Source organism: Rhinolophus hipposideros, assembly GCF_964194185.1.
Source record: "Rhinolophus hipposideros genome assembly, chromosome: 3".
Lineage (NCBI taxonomy): Eukaryota > Metazoa > Chordata > Mammalia > Chiroptera > Rhinolophidae > Rhinolophus > Rhinolophus hipposideros.
Window position 1 is genome coordinate 14,346,711 of NC_138049.1, and position 20,958 is coordinate 14,367,668.

Below are 20,958 nucleotides of genomic sequence, written 5' to 3' on the forward strand. Positions count from 1 at the left end.
AACCTGGAGCTGATGGGTCGTGGAAAAACACACTTAAATAAATAAAAGTTAAAAAAGGGGGGGGGAGGGATTAAGTACAAATTGGTTATCACACAGTAATCATGGGGATGTAGGGTATAGTACAAGGAATATAGTCAATAATACCGCAATAACTATGTACCAGGTCAGATGAGTACTAGATTTGTTGGGGTGATAGATGGGAGTTGGGGGACAGGGTGAAAAAGGTGAAGGGATTAAGAAGTACAAATTGGCAGTTACGAAGCAGTCACAGGAATGTAAAGTACAGCATAGGGAATACGAGTATAGTCGACAATATGGTAATAACTATATACAGTGCCAGGTGACTACTAGACTAGTCTGGGGGATCACTTCTTAAATTATATAACTGTCTAACCACTATGCTGTACACCTGAAATTAATCTAAAATAATACTGACTGTCAACAGTAATTGAAAAATTAAAGAAGGGAGGAAAAGGTGAAGGGGAATAAGAGGTTCATATTTCCAGGTATAAAACAAATAAGTCATGGGGATGTGATGTACAGCATAGGGAATATAGTCAATAATATTGTGATAGCGTGTTATGGTGTCAGATGGTTGCTGGGCTTATCACGGTGATTCCTTCTTTATATAAATGAATGTTAAATAACTATGGTGTGTGCCTGAAAATCTTTTTTTTTAAATTAAATTTATTGGGGTGACAATGGTTAGTAAAATTACACAGGTTTCAAGTGTACAATTCTGTATTACATCATCTATATATCGCATTGCGTGTTCACTACCCAGCGTCAGTTCTCCTCCCATCACCATATACAACTTATTGTATATTAGCTGCATTATTAATAAAAATCATTTAAAAAAAACAACGAAAAACCTAACTGGATCAGTCTATACACAGAATGGATAAATGAAAACATAATGCCTTGGTCTCCATTCCCCCAGCCGCCCCCCCACTGCCCCGCCAACAGAATCACTACATTGAAATCTAATGATTTAAAGAATGCCTTAAAAAAAAAAAATAAAGGTCCTAACAAGAAATTTATTCAAAATAAGGCACAGTTTCAGTACTAAAATATGTCACCTTCATATAATCATAGGACTCAAAGGGATTACAGAAGGACAGGGAAGTAGATTCCTCTATCTCTAGCCAGGATTGTGCCCCAATTGTCCTAAATATATAAACTCAAACAGGAAGCAAATATTATAGCAAGGAAACATTCATTTAAAAATATATCATACCTGACTTTCCTAGTCTAAGATTCTGAGCCATGTCCACCATTTATGGGTTAGGTATTGATATTTTTCAGGCCAAAAAATTACATCCAGAAGCTATATTTATTTCAAAGAAGTTATTTAGAGCATGCCTTCTATTTGCTAACAAGAGCCATGCATCCCACATTCACATTATATTGCACCTAACTGCTTATCATTCATCGATGTGCTCTCACCCAAGAGTTGAGTACACGAGCATTCCGGCAATTGCCTGAGCATGTTCCCTTGTACTCTGCAATCCACCCCACACCACTCAGCCCCAAGGGTAAGTTTTTAATCTGATTGGTTAATTCTGGGAGGAGCTATATTTCCTAGAGAGGACGGTCCAATATTTCTTTAAAGAAAGAGTTATATGAATTTCAAGAATGCTTTTCGCATTTTATTTTCATTTCCTTCTAGAATATTCCGTACAACTAAGTTGAATACTTTTTTTTAAATGAAAAAAATAAAATGGTTCTCTAGAGGTGACTAGATCACAAATTATTTTTATTTCCTTCTGGATATTATTCTCAATTTTACTCTCTTTTGTGGTCTTGCCCAGAAGGTTTCAAGATCTAGAAATCCACGATGGTACGGGCAGAGGTGAAAGGGGGCAGAGGCCTCTATGGACTTTGGTCCTCGTTCTGATCAGCTTTGGGGATAAAAATGCTGCCCTCCAGGCCAGCTTGGAATAGGCCTCCTCTCCACGATGGAATTGGGAGACCACAGGTAACGAGGAAGGAGGGTTCCTTTGCCTCCGTTTGCCAGTATCTCTTGAATACACATGTTACTCAGGGATTTGAGGAAGTGTGCTGGGTGTGTTCCAAAGCTTCCTTTGCCTCAGTGTGTAAGGGAGGCCCCCTGTGGGCGTGCTCCTACTGGCCCCAGCTGGGTACCCTGGTACTGGCACAGAAAGCTTGAGCTACCCTAATGCTGGGCCTCGTGTGGCCTGAGGCACTCCTGGATCCCTTGGCGAAAGACCATCAACTATCAGCAGCAAACCTAACACGACCTCTGTTTCTAATGGTGACTTTCACACTGTTCTGAGGTGCCTTTGGAGGGGCCGGTTAGTACAAGGCGAAATCAGGGAGACACGAGGGATGCATTTCCCATCCCTCCCGGCAACTTTGTTTTCATTTGCTTTTACATGTAGAAGTTCAGCTGAGATTTCTTTGAAGAATAGGATTCTGTTGCTTTTTAAAAGACTCGGCACAAGTAGGAATTATCTAGTTTAGACAGCCAGCAAGTTGATGGCTCAATGCTCGAGGCCAGCAACGGCGGAGAAAGCAGCAGCTACTGCAGCGGGCATCTCAGCATCTCTTTGCTGGACAACGTGGCTCCCATATGAGTAACCCGAAAGGTAGGCACATCAACATTCCAGTTTCCTATCCCAAGTACATATGTTAGCAATGACAACATTTCAGGAACATACTCTTTAGAATAAGATTAACATTTCTCATAATAACAACACCTCTTTTTATCAGCAACCCAGCACCAATTTTAACCCATTTACCTGACAGGATGTCATGGGAACAGTTGAGAACAGTAGTTCCTGGTTGTATCCAAGAAAGAGGAATATCTTCTGGCTTGGGCGAGCCTAAGACCAGAATGTCAGCCTCGTGAAGCTAGAGAGAAAAAGAAAAACAGCTCACACCTTTTAATCTGTAGCGTCAAGTCGTGACTAACAATCAATGTCAAGGGACTTCAGTGTCATCGACAATCCTAGTTGCAGAGTTTCGGCCCACAGTGAAGACTCGGACAGAATCCCATGGACCTATGTAGCACGTAGCAGTACCAGCAACGTGTTTATCATATCCAAGAAAGGAAGGAGACTTTAAAATTTTTTTCAGCATGTAGTCACTTCAACACATAGACTAGGTGTGGAATTATCATTTATATGTTTTCACCACTAACTGCAACGTCAAGAAAAGGGATGAAGCAAAGAAAACTCTGCGAATGGAAAGGGGACCCTGAAAGATACACCGGCTGGGTGGCATCCTGATTCACACCGTGGCTTAGGAGGAAAAGAGGGTTGTTATGTGAAGCCTCATCCGACCAGTGAGGGGGACTGCTGGCCCGTCCAACTGCACAATCAAAATTAGAGCCATATGCAACTCTTACTAGATCTACGGAAGGATTTTCAAAAGCTAGAGAAAGAATCTCATTGTCCTTGAGGCTCTGGTTAGTCTCTTGCCAAACTGTCTTTTTCTTTTTTTTTTTTTTTAGAAAAAGGAAGACTGCAACCACTACTACAAAACACATTCATCACGTCCGTCCTGTTCAGATTTTGACAACACAGCGCTGGTGGGACGTGTCTGGTGGGAAGGTTATGTCTAGAGATAGGGTAAGAGGTTGGCTCTGAGCTAAACCAAAGAATGACCACCTGTCCCTGTGCCAACTAAGCAGCTGATGATCTCCAATTGGGTCCATGTGTGGAGGGACAAAGGCAAAGAAGAAATCTTAGACCCTTGGGGGAAAGGGGCTGCCACTGCACATGTCTGCTCGGTGTTCTCAGTTATTATCTCACTGCATATCCCAAATCTGTGAGGCAGGTGTTACTATACCTATTTAATAGACAAGGAAACTGAGGCTCAGTGATTATAATAGCTCTATGCTATTCCTGTTTCCCCTTGTGGACCCAGTCTTGGAATACCCTATGAGGTAGAAAGAGAGCGGAGGTCCCACCCTCTCCTCTCCAACACCAGTGGCCGTCCCCACACTGCTCTTTCCACAGACTTCAAAGCCCTGAAGACTCTTCAGAATCAAACAGAGGAGCGGAAACTATAAAAACTCAAAATCACCCCCACTGCCACTCTCACCAGCCAACTACCCGGTAAACAAACGTGCTCCATGCATCCTCGTCCGTTCTCAGTGTGGACAGGCTGATTGCTGAACATCTCAGGGAGGAACTAAGCCAGCTGCTCAGCCCTCTCAGGTGTGACAGTTTCAGCGAGAGGCTGCGTCAGCTAAAGTCTCTTAGGCATCTTGGGACAAGAGGCGGCAGTGAGGGAAAGCCCCCATGACCGTCCCACCTGGTTTAGGAACAAAAAAGCCAAGATGTAGGGCAGCTCCAAGTTCCCCTGATAGAGGAGGGGCACAGTAACAATGCAAACGTGTGTCTTCTCAAAGAGCCAACCTTTCAAAGTTAACATCCCAGAAACAGCTGGTCAATTTGATCATGCAAACAGGACCAAGTGAACTGACATCATTGAGTGCCACCACCCATGAGCCAAGCAGTGCTTGTTGCTTTGCAGTCCTGTACTTTACTAAGGCACAGGAAGAAGATGAATTCATTGAAATGGTATCTCAGTGAATCGACGGTATGACTCACATTAAAAAGACAAGTCCTTACTAAAAGAACCATTCTTTTCTTATGCTACAGGCCCACAACACTGTGAAACTGCACTTGATCTTGGCCAAAAGCCCAAGAAGCAATCACACTGTGAAACTGAATTAAGACGTGTGTAGCCAATATTACTAACAATCTAGAGATATTTTTGAAGAATTGTGTTAAAGCCACATTATGTTTCCTACAGATAGATTTAAAAAGCAGCTTGACTTCTGGGTGATGTTATATTTTGGGGAATAAAGTGTTCTTGAGGAAAGAGGATTTTACACACCTGAATAGGAAAATGCATTTTTTTCATTTACCTATACCACTGCAAATATTCAACTACAGTCAGTCTCAAGAGAAACACAAACGTTTAATGCTTGCTGAAAATGATCAGTAGATAAGAAAAGCCATTGTGTTTATCTGCACCACAGCAGCAAAAACAGAACATGTTAAAACATCTATAAAAAGTTAATACGTAGAAGACTGAAATATTCATTTTGGAAAAGGGCAAGAATCACAGGTTCACACAAGTCCCCTAAGAAGACCTAGTTTCCTACACGTGGTGTCTCTGATACAACCTGTTCTTTTCATTATCTATAAATCTCGAAAGCTCATTCTGACCCCTCAACTCCAGACCTAAACACAACTCCAAAGTGCGCTGTGCTAATAAGCAACTGGGGGACAGTTAATCCCACAGAGAAAAGACAAAAATCTCCTCCCTTAGCAATGATCACATCATAGCTGTTAATTCTTTTTGGAAGGGAAAAGTGCTAGATGCTTAAATCAATAAATAACCTCCTGAGGACCAGGGAAGATTTTTTTGAGCTAAAATTCAAGGAGAATTATCGTTTCACTGGCAGTTTCTACTTTCCTCCTCCCAAATGGGAAAGACCTTGGCCAGAGGCTGGCTTGAAACTTTACCTCATAACAAAATATTGCTTTCTCTGCTGAGACCTGAGTGGAAGCAGCTTCAAGAAACCGCCCATTCCCCAGGCAGAAGACCAAATGTTAAAACAATACCAAGACACAGATATGCAGACATTTATTGTGGAGATACGGGAGTACTGTAGAGTTTAGATAACATGAAAAATGTTTTTCTCTAACTCACTGATTTTTAAGGGGGGTGGGGATAAGTGTCAAAACATGAAGAGGGGAGAGGAAGAAAAGATGTGATTTGCATCATAATTTTTCATCTAGCAAACAAAATGCATTTTAAAATTGAAAATACAGAAAAGTATAGTCAGCCTCACCCTCTCGGCTAGAAGACAGAATTTATCTTCTGTTATCAATGGGTTTCGAGAGGGGACATTTGAGAATCTCAGCTATGAGATTTGTATATACTGTATACCAACAGCTGAATAGGTTAAAAAAAAAAAGGTTGGGGGATATTATTGAAGAATTGTGCTTTACATTACCTGAGACCTATGAAACCTGTTTCTATATCCTTCAAAAGTTCCTTCAACACAGTTCAGAAAACCCAGTTCAAAATGAAGAACAGTACTTAAAAAAAAAAAAAAAAATCAACAGGTGCTTTCTCCAGCAAAGACACGCTTCTAAAATTACAATCATTACAGAGAAGAAAAGAGATCCAGGCTTCTTTAGTGAACACACTTTCACCTGTCATCTCTCGAGTGCCCCTCAGGGCAGACACACAGGTTGCTGAGGATTCAGAACTGAAAGTCCCAGTCTAGAGTTTAGAGCTGGAATCTTCAAAACGGAGGAGCATGGGGCAAACCACTTAGAAAAGAAACAAACACTCGAATTCTACTTGTTTTGTCCATGCAGTGTGCAAAGGAGATTTTACTAGTATTTAACCTCTAGACTGACACCAGACAGCATTCTTGATCCGTCCCTGTATGTTGGCTGGCGGCTGTCACACACAGAAAGTACAGGAGGGCTCCGAAGGGAGGGAGGTGGCCCTTTACTTGTTCTTCCACTTTCAACGAATGGGGACACCATGTGGTTTCTGCGAGCCCGGTTAAGTGGCTTTATGGACGACATTATATTCCACAGAAGGTTCTTCACAGGACGTTAGAGTGACAGGGAGTATCAGGGAAATCTGTGTCCTGACTATCTCACGGCAAAGTCCTAAACGAAGTTAGGTGCTTTTTTTGTGTGTGTTTTTTTAAGAAAGGTCACTTTTCTTTCCGTAAGTGCCAAATGTCCAAATTTGCTGAGCTTTTCTTGATCAACAGGAAAGTAGCTGTTAGACTGGGTTACTTTCTTTGCCCTCCCACCATCAGACATGTTTTAGGAAGATTCCTCTGAAAGCTGGGTGGAGAACCGGGTCGGAGTGGGTGACAAGGAAAGCACAATACTGAAACATGCAAGAGGGGATGTCTGGGAGGAAGCTGGATGCCAGGCGCCGGGAACGGAGGGTAGCCAGGGACGGGGGGGGCTGCAGGCTGCACTACACATCAGCCTGCAGATGTAGTTAAAACCAGCAGCTTGGATAAGCTCTCCGAGGGAAATAGATGGAACGGGAAGAAAAGGGGTTGCAGTACATCCCTGGGGAGGGCTCACCTTAAATTGTAAGAGAGGAAGAACAAACCACTTGATTCAGGTGCCGCCCAGGAGGTAGGAAAAGAAAAATGGTGTTTTCATGAAAGCTAAGGAGAAAGGGTGTAATTGACAGGTTTGAATGACGCCCAATGGCCAAGCAAGCTGAAAGCCAAAAAATCCATTTCTGGCAAGGAGGAACGCATAAGTGACTTTACTATAGAAACGGACATTAGCAACCATGCCTAGCAAATTCTTGCCATTTGAGTCCAGTATGTTCCCTGCATACGAAGAGTTCATTTGGGCAAATTTTTCATGAGCAAAGTCCCTGGGTACACATAAGTTATTCTAACTTAGAATGTCTAATCTTTGTATTTGAATTAATGGAACATCCACCTAGGATTACTGCTTTGTATCTATGGATCCATATCCATTTTCCTGAAATAATAAGCACACTATCAAATAGAAACGTTAAAATAGCTGCATAAATACTCTAAAATAAGAATGTCAAACCATTTTCATTCAGATGTTGTAATACTTTGGCAAGATGGGAGACTGACAATGTCAGCAAAAGGTAATTTCCCCCACTCATCAAGTGACCTCATCCTGGGAGGCTTTTCCTTTCAAGAATTGGGTATGTTTGTTTTTTCCACTCTCATCTATGATCAGTAGAACAGATTATTGGCATTTAAAATTAAGACCTACCCCATGGTTATTTCATAAATCAGTATGACTACAAGCCAAATGGACGATTAGGGATTATAATTACAGCACTTATCTACCAATTTTTCCCCCAAAGGCCAATAAATGACCTTCCTTTATCAAATGTTCCTAAGTTCACCTTTTACGTCATCATTCTACATATTTACTAGTCAATGTATGAGGAGGAAATCAAATATATTCTGGGTTGTGTTCAAAATGATAGAAAAGATAGTCAATCCCTCTTTAAGTGATCTTGATACCCACATAAGTTATGACAGATGGTAAAAGGGAAATGCAACCTCAAACCTAGTAATGGATATACTTTGAAAGGTTCATCAAAAATAATTCCCTTCCCCATATCCTAGGAAAAAAATAAAATGAAAAAGCAGAGATGAGAAAAAGTGTGTGTGTGTGTGTGTGTGTGTGTGTGTGTGTGTGTGTGTTGGGAGGGAATCTGACAGACTCAGAACCATGCAGCACAAAAATGAGGAAATTCCCGTGACAGTTCCCAGAGCAACACTTAGCAAGCCACACGTCACGGAGGCAGGGCAGCCTTCACAATTTGTTTATGCTGTTAACCATGTGCTTTATTAGTTTTTATTCTTTAAATTTATTTTTGTATATTTATATTTTCAATTACGGTTGACATTCAATATCATATAAGTTTCAGGTGTACAGCATAGTTATTTACATAACCTACGAAGCGATTCCCCCCAAGAAATCTAGTACCCGCCTGCCTGTGTACCCAAAGCATGTTCAAATTAACACAAATTGATAATGGCGGTGGGAAATTAGCTTTGCATTTCCCAACACATTTATGCTTTCTAATTCTGAACCTCATATTGCACATGAGGATTTCTGCATTCTGGGCCTCCGCTGCCTCCTCTGGAACGTGTGGAAGTTGCAGTCGACAGAAAGGAAGTGAGGTGCAGTGGGAACAGTGTTATATACGTGGAGACACAAGATCTAGACTCCAGCTCAGGTTCTGCTCCTTTTCACCACTGACCAGGGTCAGGGTATCCTGTCCAACACCCCATTTTCAGGTGTTTTCATATATTCATGAGATAATATATGAAAAGGCTATGAAAGCTAAATCTTCACACAAATAGAAGGTGCATTATTGTTATAGATTCTGTTTAAGACCTTCTGATTAAAGTGGTCTAATTCTACAGCCTTACAGCACATTTACACTGGGGGAAGAAGGGGAGAAAGATGGAAACAGGCTCTGTCAATGATGCAGAAAGGAAAACTGCGGATGATACGCAGGTGGAGTGGAGTTCCTGGCCTGTTCTCTGCAGCACACAGCAGGGAACCCTCCTCCATTTGCGCAATCCACAGCTTGAAACATCTAAGACTGCCACGCCTGTGACTTTATACAACCCCTCTTGGTCACATGTCCCTGAGTCTCAATAGATCACCTCACAAATCCTTTCCTCAACATCGCTAAATATAAACGGCCTCGTTGGGAGTCTTTTTAAACTGTTCTGTTCACCGCCTTCTCTGGTATTAATAAACAGTGCACTGATTAGGCAGAAGCAAGAGGGAAAAGAACAGGTGCCGACATCCAGAGACACTTGCATCTCCTGAATATTCAAAAATCTGTCAAAGCCCAGGGACCAGCATTACTCAGGCAGGTCACTTAATCACATATTACTGAGGAGCCTTGGTATTTCCTTGCCCCAAGATCTGTCGTGCCCTGGGGTCGGGGACTATTTTCCCCCTCCACCCACAACAGGTGGGGGAGCAGAAAGGCTCACACGATGAGATCGTCCCGCGTGTCTGCACCTCTGATCGGGGTGCCCTCCTGCCCCAGCCTCAGTAGGGTGGACATCTTCTCTCTGAGGAGTGAGCCTGGAGGGGTGGTGACAAGCCCAGGCCTCAGGGAGAAAACAACACTCAGTCTAGTTCAGCTTCCTTCTCTTAAAAGGGCGTCTGTGGGATTATTAACTATTGGCATAGAACAATGGTGAACTGAGCAAAAGTCTAATATCTTGGGTCTAGGTCTCTCTAATGTTCACCATTCGAGCTGTCAGGTACTTCTGGGTTTTAAAGATTAGAGATTAGACTATGTGATTATCTGGAGTAAGAGCTGACATAGGACAGTGGCTAGAAATACAGGCTGTAGTGCTACTGCCATCATTTTAAAATTATAGATATTTGGAAACTCTCTTTACTTCTTGGAGCCTCAGTTTCCTCATCTTTGATATGGGGATAATGAGTCTTGCCTAATGGGATGACTGTACACAATCAATGAGAAAACGTGAATAAAGGACAGTGCCTGGTTCATAGTAACTGCTAACTCCATTAAAATTAGCTACCATTATTGCTGTTACAATATGTTACTGGTTTAAGTGTAGCCTCTCCTGCTACAAAGAATAATTCGCTCATCAGAAACTTTAAAGGGGGACAGCGGGATGACATCTTTAAAATGTTGGAAGAAAAAAAATCTGTCAACCAAGAATTCTATATCCAGCAAAACTGTACTTCAAAAAAAAGGAGGGAGAAATTAATTTATTTTCATATTAATAAAAGCTGAAGCAGCTCATTATCACTAGATGTGCCCTACAGTAACTGTGAAAGGGAGTCCTTCAGGTTGAAATGAAAGGACACTAGACAGTAATTCCAAGCCAAATAAACAAATAAAGATCTCCAGAAAAGGCAGTATTATTGCATTTTGGATTTATAACTACACTTTTTATTTCCTACAGGATTTATAAGACAAATGCATGAAAAACTACAATTTTTTTTTAAAAGAAAAAGAATTACCATGTAACTCACTAATCTAGTCCAGTTTAAAAGCTAGGTGTGTTTTTTTTCTTTCCAATCTTTGGAAAAGAGATTTCCACCCCCCCCCCCAAGATTTCATGTGTATAATTCAAATATATTTAGAATTTTCCAATACACTTTTAAAAGCCTTTTATAAGCCATGCTAAGCACTGAATTTAAACTGGAAATGACGTTGTGATAATTTAGCTTTGCTCAAAAAAACTATACACTTTGATCCTTCAAATGTGAAAGACCTCTATTTTTTCCTTCTTCTGTTAGTACTAGTTTTGAAGATCTCTGTGCTCAGGAGAAATGAGACCCTCTGAGAAAAAAAACAAAACAAAATGGTTCTCTGATTTCCAGGTGGTTTCTTACACACAGTTGGGACTGATGTTTCTTACACACAGTTGGGACTGATGTGATCTGTCACAGGGGAGACTTCACCATCGCTGTCCAGCTGTTCTAACACAGATGCAGAAGAGGCTCTCAGGGGAGTGAGGGGTACACAGACCCCCTCTGTGGTGCCCGTCACCCTCTTCCCTGCAGAAGGTACCACTGTGCCTCGTAAGGACTAAATGCAGAAACTTTCTCTCACCTTGGATTGCTTTTGGCATGACGGTGAACTTACTAGGATGAGGAAGAGGCTATCTCCAAATTTGGACAATTCTCCTGGGGCAGAGGGCTCTGTCCTATCCCCACAGAGGGGTCATTCTATCCCAGGGGCCAGGGAAGCAGAGTGTGGGGCTTACATTCGGGTGGAGGAAGGAAGAAAGAGGGTGATTCCTTAGCCATATGCAAAAACAACACGCGCGCTGCTCTGGCTCACTGATGTCTGACGCTCCAGCGCACATGGCTAATTTGGACAAATGCCCAAATATTCTTCCCAATCCCCACACGTAAATGCATAACACATCTCAAAGCTCAGACACAAAGCAGGAAACTGAGTCTTAATTTTCAACTGATACACTCAGAGGGGCATAAGCTATAAAGCTATCAAGTATAGAAATCTACTGTTTTCTCTAGAACTCTGAAAAGGCAAATCTCAGTTCCTTATGCTCAGGTTCCACAGGGATTTCATTCGTAATCATTATCCCAAGAATATCCCCCGATTTAGGTAGGAGCTCTATCTATTTAACTAACTCGACAAAACTGTTCCTCAAAATTGTAGGGCCTGGGAGGAAAAGCAGGAATCCCCAGCAGATGTGATGCCAAAGAAAGAGGCTTGCAGGTATCAGAGCCATCAAGGGAAGGCAGAGGTCCACAGCTGCAGAGCAAAGGGCTCTCCGTTACATTACTAAAAGGTGATAACACTCCTAATGAAGACCAGAGTGGGAGCGGGCCTGGCCGAAGCTGAGCACCCACTCTCTCTGGCACAGTCTCTTCATTTTGCTTTGGTTTAATTCCCTCTGCCACCACATACGGTTGGGGCACTGCACAGACTATCTCCTCATGCTGTGATGGGCCCACCTGCCTTTCCACATCGTGGATCAATCTGTATGGTGAAACTTGCCAGTGTCTTTCCTGAGTAACCACTAACAACAGCCAAGCTATTAACGTGAATGTTAATAGGTGCCAAGTTCTGCGCTGAGCAAACTTACACAATTATTGAATTTTTACAGCAGCTCTATGAGGTACGGAGTATCATGACCCCCATTCTACACACGAGGAGACAGATTCACAGAAGTTAAGCAGCAGCTAAGTGTTGACCCCAGAGCTTTGTCATTGAAGCCCACGTTCTACTGTCTTCGAAGGCAGTGCCTACTGGTTGCAGGAGGCTGGATGACTCGAAGGTCATCCCAAACTTGAAAGGCTATATATAGTTTAGGAGGTGGTAGACATGACTCTCGTATGGTCACCCCCTAAGCCCAAACCCATCATGCCCTTGGCTTTGGAAATCCCCAACTAGATGGCCAACAGGGATTCTTGTCCCATGTCAGGTACACATAAGCATGTAAGAAATTCCCTTTGACCTAATACCCATAAGCCTTTGCTTGCCCTTTTCATTCCCAAACACTTATCACTGCTGATAACGAGAAGCTAAATGGACTATAATCTTAAAATGCACTATTATTCATTGTTGATGAAATTAGAAGATAAAAACCCCAATCTCTTGTTAAATTGACATGTTCATCTTTTTCACAGCATGTGGCAGGAGTAGACGCAGCCTATGCCCGTCAGGTGCCTGAAGATGCTAACCTGAGCGTAGGTGCACTTTGTACCATGTTAACTGCCACCATGGTGGTCTGCAGAGGGACTGCTGACCCTCTGAAACAAGGCCCAGCAATGGCCTATGTTTTACAAATAAAATATAGTTGTAGTGAAAAATCAAAGGTCAGGTAGAAGTATGGAGGCATACTGATGGGAAGGTAAGTGATTAGTGACGTGATAGATGATGGCATGAAAAACGGGAAGATACAGGCTTTATTTTGCAGTAGGATGGAGCCTGTCCTTTCTAAGCAGGCCAGGTAGAGAGGGCCAAAAACCAGACACCAAAGAAACTTCAAAGACATGTATGGGAAACCCTGAACCTTTCTTTCCACATTTTTGGCTTCTAAGATAAAGCAATAGAAAGAGTGAAAGTTGATTGGCTCTAAAATTTACAGTGGTGCTGTTTTAAGTACCAAAGACTTAGGAATAAAACGTGTGTGCAACATGAGCTATTAGAGAAAACCTTCTCAGGTTTACAAAAACAGGAATGCTACCCAATTTCTAGATTCTCTAGAGAGTAAAGCTACTTAATAGTTCTTAAAGTTAGAATGAGACTGATCCCAAAGAAGTCAGATGATTTATTTCCATAATAAAAAAGTACTTAAAAAGATGTCTTTGTTTTTCAAAAATACAGATACAACTAGCAAAAGTATCTGTGACAGCTGTGAAAACATTCAATTGCCAATGAAGGCTCTTTTCTCTCTTTCACCACAGCTGTTCAGTTCCCGGCAAGGTTCATTTTCCTCTTCCACTAAGCTTCCAACTCAAAAATTCTGGGCTTTAAATTACAACACGCGGCCCCTCAATTTCCTTGAGTAGGCTGCCACCATGTGGTGACCGCTCAAAACGCACATAGGTTTCAGTTGAATTCATTGCCAAACCACCTTTCTGAACTGTCTTAAAACAAGAAAGAATGAAAGATATTTGATCCACCTGCCACTCAAACATTGTACGTCTCAGAGAAGATGCCTGCCTCCTCTGGCCAGGACCACAGTGGCTTGTTTCCATTCTCACACAGCGATACGAGGTACACCATCTTTGAGATTTTGTTCTGCACTAATCTATTGTATTTAATGCATTTTCAACTTCACTTTGCTCGAAATTTGTGAAATGCATTGTCATTTTTTTGAAACTGAAAACTTTATTAACTATTTCAGACATGAAAACATAAAAGAATATAGCACACCTGGATACCTTACCCACTGCACAGTTTAAGACAAAAGACATGACCAGTGTAAGTGAAGGTCCCCAAGTCTCCTTTCCATCTACATCTTTGTCCCTGTCCAATTTCCTAGTCCTAGTTTCTTAATTTGGTCCATAGTTCTCATTCATTTCTTTATACTTTATATGTATAAGGACCTAAAATATATATACTATATAATAGTATATATATTTTATACTTTATATGTATACTTTATATGTATAAAGCCCTAAAATATACATACTATATAGTAGTATTGTGTTTAGAACTTACATAAATGGTTTTCATGAAATGAAATAACATCCTTCTGCAACAACCTTGCTTTTTTTCAATGAATGCTGTTTTAAAAAAATTCTTCTATGTTTATACACATATTTATAGCTCTAGTTTTCTTTCAAAACTGTCTTGTTTTTGTCCTTGTGCTTCCATATAAATTTTAGAATCATCTTGTTAAATTCTATAAAGCAATGTTCTGTCAGGATTTTGATTCAAATTTACAGATTAATTTGGAGAGAAACAATGTCTTTAAGATACTGAGTCTTCTTATCCATGAACATGGTATTTCTGCTTTTATTTGGGTCATCTTAATGAATTTCATCAAAATTATACAATTTCTTTCAAAAGATCAGAAATAACTTTTGTTAAATTTATTCCTAGGTGCCTTATATTCTCACTGCTCTCAGAAATTACATTTTTAAAAAATTTGATTTTCTAACTGTGGGTGTGGTGTTTAGAAATGCAATTGATTTTTGCATGTTCATTTTACACCCAAGAACCCAGCTGAACTCTTATTAATTCTCTTATTTTTAAATAAATTATTTTGGGCTTTTTATGTAGATAACTATATCATTGAGGATTAATGACAGTTTGGTATCTTCTTTTCCAATCATTAAAAATTTCCTCCCTCCCTCCCTCCCTCCCTTCCTGCAACTAGCAAAAGTTCTTTCCTTCCTTCCTTCCTTCTTTCCTTCCCTCCCTCCCTCCCTCCCTCCCCCCTTCCTCCATTCCTTCCTGGTACTGCTCAACATTCCCATACAGTGCTGATAAGGAGTATTGATAACAGGCACCTTGTCTTTCCTAATTTTAAAAGAAAAGTTTCTAATATTGCACTATTAAATGAGATACTTGCTAGAACTTTTTATAGAAGTTTTATCAAATTAAGGAAATTCCTTTAAATTCCTAGTCTAAGGGGCTTTCTAGGAAAGTATCATAAAGGATACTAGATGATGTCAAATAACTCTTCTTCATCTACTGTGGTGACAATAGTTTTTAATCTGACAATGTTAATGACACTAATAGATAATCTGATGTTAAACCACCCTTGCAATCCTATGACGACCCCAATCTGGTGCTGGATTCAGTTTTCTAATATTTTGCTAATCATTATTTCATCTGTGTTCCTAAGTAAAATTCATCTGTCACTGTCCTTTAGCATCTTGTCCCTTGTTTGGGCAATCATAAAACAAGTTAGGGAAGAATTCTGTTTCTCCCTATTCTCCGAAGAAAAGATTATGATCTGTTCTTTGACTGGTTGAACTCATTTATAAAACCACCTGTTGCCTTTTTGTTTGTTTGTTTTGTGGGTAGACTGATTCAACGTCTTTATTTAAGTCAATTCAATTTTACTTAAATCCATTTTGCAAGTTACATTTTCTAGGAAAGTTTTCATTTCACAGAAATTTTCAAATTTACCAGCATAAAGTTGTTCATATTATCCTTTTTTAAAAATAAGTTTTGTTCCTGTGGTTACGTCCCCTCATTCATTCCTAATATTGCTGGTGTTTTTTCTCTTCTTAATTATTTTGGCTAATGGTGTGTCTATTTTGCTAGACTTTTCCAATAACCAACTTATGGCTTTGCTGATAATCTCTCATATGTGTTTGTGTGTTTTTGTTTTTTTATTTCATTAATCTATGCTCTTTATTGTTTTCACCCTTTGAGATTTTCTGCTGTTCTTTCTCCAACTTCTTACGTTCAACGCTTAGCTTCTACACTTCCAGCTCTTGTCCTCTTCTAATATAAGCATTTAAGGTTACATTTCCCACCGGGATGAGGCTCACCTTGCTTTGAAGCTGAGGTGTTTCCCACTGGGAGCTCATTGTCATAGACCCTTTTCTCTGGAACAGGCACTGTAGGGCGGCTTCCAAAGACCCATGGGCTCCTACTACCAAGATCTTCTTTCCATCTAAGTTGACACCTGCCCACCAAATGAAAATCAGTATCACAACCAACACGTCAATGCTTTCCTCCCATACAGCTTTCCCATAAGGAAAAGTGCCTTTGAAAATCTGGCCCTCCAACCGATAATGACTAGAAGCCATAATTTCCTCTTTCTTGGCAACTTTTATGGTAGAGGGACTGAGAATCATCACCCTGATAACCCACATAATGGAAAAACACTGTCTATGGATTATCTCAGAGATTTGAGCTTAATGGCCAATGTCCTAAAAGTATATCTTGAAAGTTGATCTTCTAATAGAACTTTGGTATATATTTTGGAATTTTTGTTTGATTGTTTCTTATTCAGGTGAGAGGGAAGGGCTTTTGCTTTTTTTTCACTCCAGCTGGAATTAAGAAAAATTTAGTAAGCTGAATTTTTTGCACTCAGCTAGGAAGTCCTCAAATACATGAAACGCTCATTAGCAATTTACTTATGATTAACTTTAATAACCAATAGAAATCCCTCATTTCTGTGTCATTGACATAGAAGTGCAAGGTCAGGGAAAGAATGATGGGAATGAAATACTGATTATTAAAAGAGATACTGCTCACCGATAAATCCCAACCTAGGTTTCTATACCCTAAACTGTATCTACAGTCTTCCTCATTTAAGACTTAAATGTGTTACCTAGGTCTACATATTGACAGATTTGAGTTGAAACTTGAAATATTTTTAATTGTGGTTATTTTGACTGTTTTCATGAAGAGAAACTGAGAATTTGTTTAAAACAGGTTAATCATTTATCTTTACTAATTTCTCTTTTAAAATATAATATAGTTAATCTTATTAGAAAAATTTGCCAGTCATTCATATCTTCCAAAAGATGATAAAAATAAAGCTGACACTGAATATTACTTCCATTTTCAATTAGAATCTTGACATTCTAGAAACAAATCCTTACTAAAAAATAATGCAAATACCAATAAATAGAAAACAGCAGCAATTCTGAAGGAACGTCATACCTGACTTTTCAAGAAGTTCAATTATAGCTCTGGCCACAGGTGAAACAAAACATTCATGGGCATCCCCACGCACCAGTTTCCCCAGGTTTATATCTGTTACTCTGAAATAAAAAATAAGGCAACGGGTAAGTCAAAACTGAGTCAAAAGTCACTCATCTGTAATTTACATGAATTAATCTGAAAAAACATCCAAGTCAGGCTTGGGTAGGTAGAATATATTAAATAATTAAATATAAAGAGTGGGCAGGAATAAAAGCCATTAGCTTCTTACAGCAGTCCCTCAGGAAAAGTTGCCTGGTTCCTATGAGTTGGGATGACCTGGGGTGCTCTGGTTCTGTACTATAAAAGGGCAAGTGTATTTTCCAAAATATGTAATTTTCTCAGACAGAATTCAAAAAGCCCCCAACGGACTGCAAATAGGCAAAGCCATTATGGAAAATGATTTGGAGGTTCCTCAAAAGATTAAAAATAGAACTACCTTATGACCCAGCAATTCTACTTCTGGGTATTTATCTGAAGGAACCCAAAAACTCATTTGAAAAGACATGTGAGTATGCAGCCCTATGTTCACTGCAGTGCTATTTACAACAGACAAGATAGGAAAGCAACCCAACTGCCCATCAACAGATGACTGAATAAAGAAGATGTAGCACACATATACAACGGAATATTACTCAGCCGTAAAAAAGAATGAAATCTTACCATTGTGACAACATGATGGACATACAGCAGGGGTGTCCAAACTGCGGCCCGCGGGCCAACTGCAGCCCAGGATCCATTGTTAATTGGCCCGCAGCAAATTCCAAAAATATATTTAGTCTACTTAAATAAACGAGGTGAGGCAATACATACTTCACCTCGAGTGAGAGGCCCGGCTGTTTGTGTATTTTACGGCATATGGCCCTTGGTGAAAAACGTTGAAAAAAGTTTGGACACCCCTGACATAGAGGGTATTATGCTAAGTGAAATAAGTCAGACTTAGTTCAAATACTAAAACACAAATACTATATGATCTCACTTATATGTGGAATCTAAAGAACAAAATAAACGAACAAACAAAACAGAAACAGACTTATAGATAAAGAGAACAAACTGATGGTTGCCGCGGTTGGGGAGGAGAGGAGGTGGGGACTGCGTGAAAAAGGTGAAGGGATTAAGAAATACAAACTGGTCTCTGGGATGTAATGTACAGCATAGAGAATATAGTCAACAATGGTGCAACAACTATGTATAGTGCTAGGTGGGTACTAGACTAATCGGGGGGAATCACTGCATCAGTTACATAAATGTCTAACCACTATGCTGTACACCTGAGAGTAATATAAAATAACATTGAATGTGAACTATAACTGAAAAAAATAAATAATTAAAAAAAATAAAGTAGGTGGATCAAGGAATAAAAATTCCCAAACTCCCAAAATATTATTTAAATAATAGTCAATTTTAAATTATATTAAGTATTACAATGATTTCTTTCCTCTCGATTCCTGACATAGTTGAACCAGTGGAATAAAATAATCACAGTAGAAAAAACTCATTTAGCAATTAGAGTTGATTGTTTTCCTTTATATTTTCTTACCCATCTACATCTTTTTCTGGCTTCAGGGCATTGAGGACTTTGTTGCTAAATGAGTTCTCAGAGATCTGAAGGGCAAGACCATGTACTCTGGTGTCTTCATTAATCTTCAAGATTTCATCTATAATCTGAAGAGGAAAAACAATGAAAATCTGTTTTGCAAAAATAAGACCCAACAAAGGAAGCTTTATATAAAAACACAGAGTGAAAAAAAAAGCATCTATTGTAGTTTCTTTTTTACTCCTTGTTGACGATTTGGTGTAAAGCACAATGCGGAAGTCTATTTTCTCTTTTCACAATGTTTGTAAAAGCTCAAAAAAAGCTTGGCTGAATTGTTTCGTGACTTCTCGGTCTTTCTTATCGCTCTACTCTCTGCCAGAACAGAATAGAACAGAACAAAACCAAACCAAAGCTCAACAGTTAATAAAATTTAGATAGGCAAAAGACATTTCGCTGTCAACAATCATATGTAAGCCAAGTGGACTGCCAAGTTTTCAGGGAGGCCAGGAAGCATGACTCTCAAGCATCCCACCTGGCCCAGACAAGCCTGTGTTTCAAACACAAGGTGTTCAACAAAACCTTACTAATCATGACATCCAAGTTGTTACTCAGGCCCTCATGTTCTCTGGACCTGAGTGCAACACAGAAAGCATTTCCAAATGTTTATGACTGAGAAACTCTAAACACAGATATCTTATAGGAAAGTAAGATAATTCACTATTTATGAAAAAGAGCAAAGTACAGTTTGGGAAGCTAATGTAATAGCTAATGAATGGCTATGTCTTTAAATAAGCAATGCTCTGTCCCCTCTCTGTTTATCCCTATTTTTATGCCAGAAGAGAAAGGATTCGTTTCACTTAATATTATTTGTTCATAAATAAGAGAGCTACTACCCATGAATAAGGATCTCACTAAGAGGAAGTGTGAGTTTACCATTTTTGTTTCACTGCCTAGCAGAAATCACTATGGTAAGAGAAGAAAACGCTATTTGATGTACAAAATTCAAAAAGAAAATTTTATCTAATTCCTCCACCGTTCTTACATTTATCCAACAATTGTTGAATGTTTTGAGTACCTACTTTGACCAGTTCTATGTAAAGGAAATAGAGGTATAAACAAAATTCCTGCCTTCATGGAGCTTATATTCTAGCGGGGAAGACAAGACCAATAATAATAATAATAATAATAACAAGTTATTAGTAGTAATAATAAGTTATTATTATTATTATTATACTATAATCTTTGAAAGTAGTAAATGATATAAAGAAAAATAGAGCAAGTTAAGCAGGGTAAAGGACTGATAGAGTGATGGCAGGTGGGGGCTAATCAGAGTGGGTGACATCTAAATAGAGCCCAGGATGAAGTAAGGGCACTATTGTTACATGTAACTACGATGATAGAAGCAATGACAAAAATTTAATAAATTGCAATCTTTACTCTTTTTTCAACATAGTAACACCACACAAATTCCCATTTATCAGAATTTCAGAGAAAAATAGTGTATTAATGACTCCTTATCAAAAAATAAGTCAAGGGGGGAAAAAATCAAGGATTACAATACCAGTGGCAAAACAATCTAAAAAAACATGCAAATTCTACTGCAGATAATGGGTATCCTTCAGCAAAGGAACAACACATTTCTCCGTTTTTTTTGTTGTTGTTGTTAATAGTGGTACAGTAGCTGTGTCCATATTTGTAATATACTAAAATGGCAACAATAATTTGCCTAATGGAACTAACTATTTGCCCAATATCCAGTTTCCCGTCCTACTTAGTAATAAACTCTTGATTTTTAGCTGTGATTATAAGTGATCTAAGGTCACCTTGTGTAAATACTACATTTCCTAGCCTCCCTTCATTGTGGCCAAGCAATTAGGTTCAGGCCAATGGAATGGAAGCAGAATTGTGACTTTTAGGAAAGGCCCCTGAAGGAAAGGGGGGGGGGCCTGTCTGGCCTTTGGCCTTCCTTTTTCTTGCTGGTGATAAGGACTTGTTGAACTGAGTCCTGTGATCCTGGAAAACAGGAACAGTTATGAAATCATCCCCCCTGCCTCAACTGCAAAGAAACCTTCCACATTTGACTTAGATAAGACTCACGATACTTCCTTATCTACCTAGGATGAGGCCAGACAAATTCCCTACAAATTCCCATTTTTTAAGTCTCATAAATGATTAGCAGAACTATTTGTCCCCACTGATCAAGCCAAACAAATTGCTTGTTAATCAGACTTTGGGCGAGC

General features: G+C 39.6%; 1 protein-coding gene across 1 annotated transcript in view; it reads right to left on the reverse strand.

The window, feature by feature from the left end:
* MTHFD1L (methylenetetrahydrofolate dehydrogenase (NADP+ dependent) 1 like) overlaps nt 1–20,958 on the reverse strand; it is a 186,877-nt gene that overhangs the window by 156,702 nt on the left and 9,217 nt on the right. Inside the window, exons 5-8 of the mRNA XM_081044590.1 lie at nt 18,722–18,846; nt 17,143–17,243; nt 16,020–16,156; nt 2,763–2,874 (exon numbers count right to left, since the gene is read on the reverse strand). Coding sequence (XP_080900716.1) covers nt 2,763–2,874; nt 16,020–16,156; nt 17,143–17,243; nt 18,722–18,846 — 475 coding nt within the window. The remainder of the gene's footprint in view (nt 1–2,762; nt 2,875–16,019; nt 16,157–17,142; nt 17,244–18,721; nt 18,847–20,958) is intronic.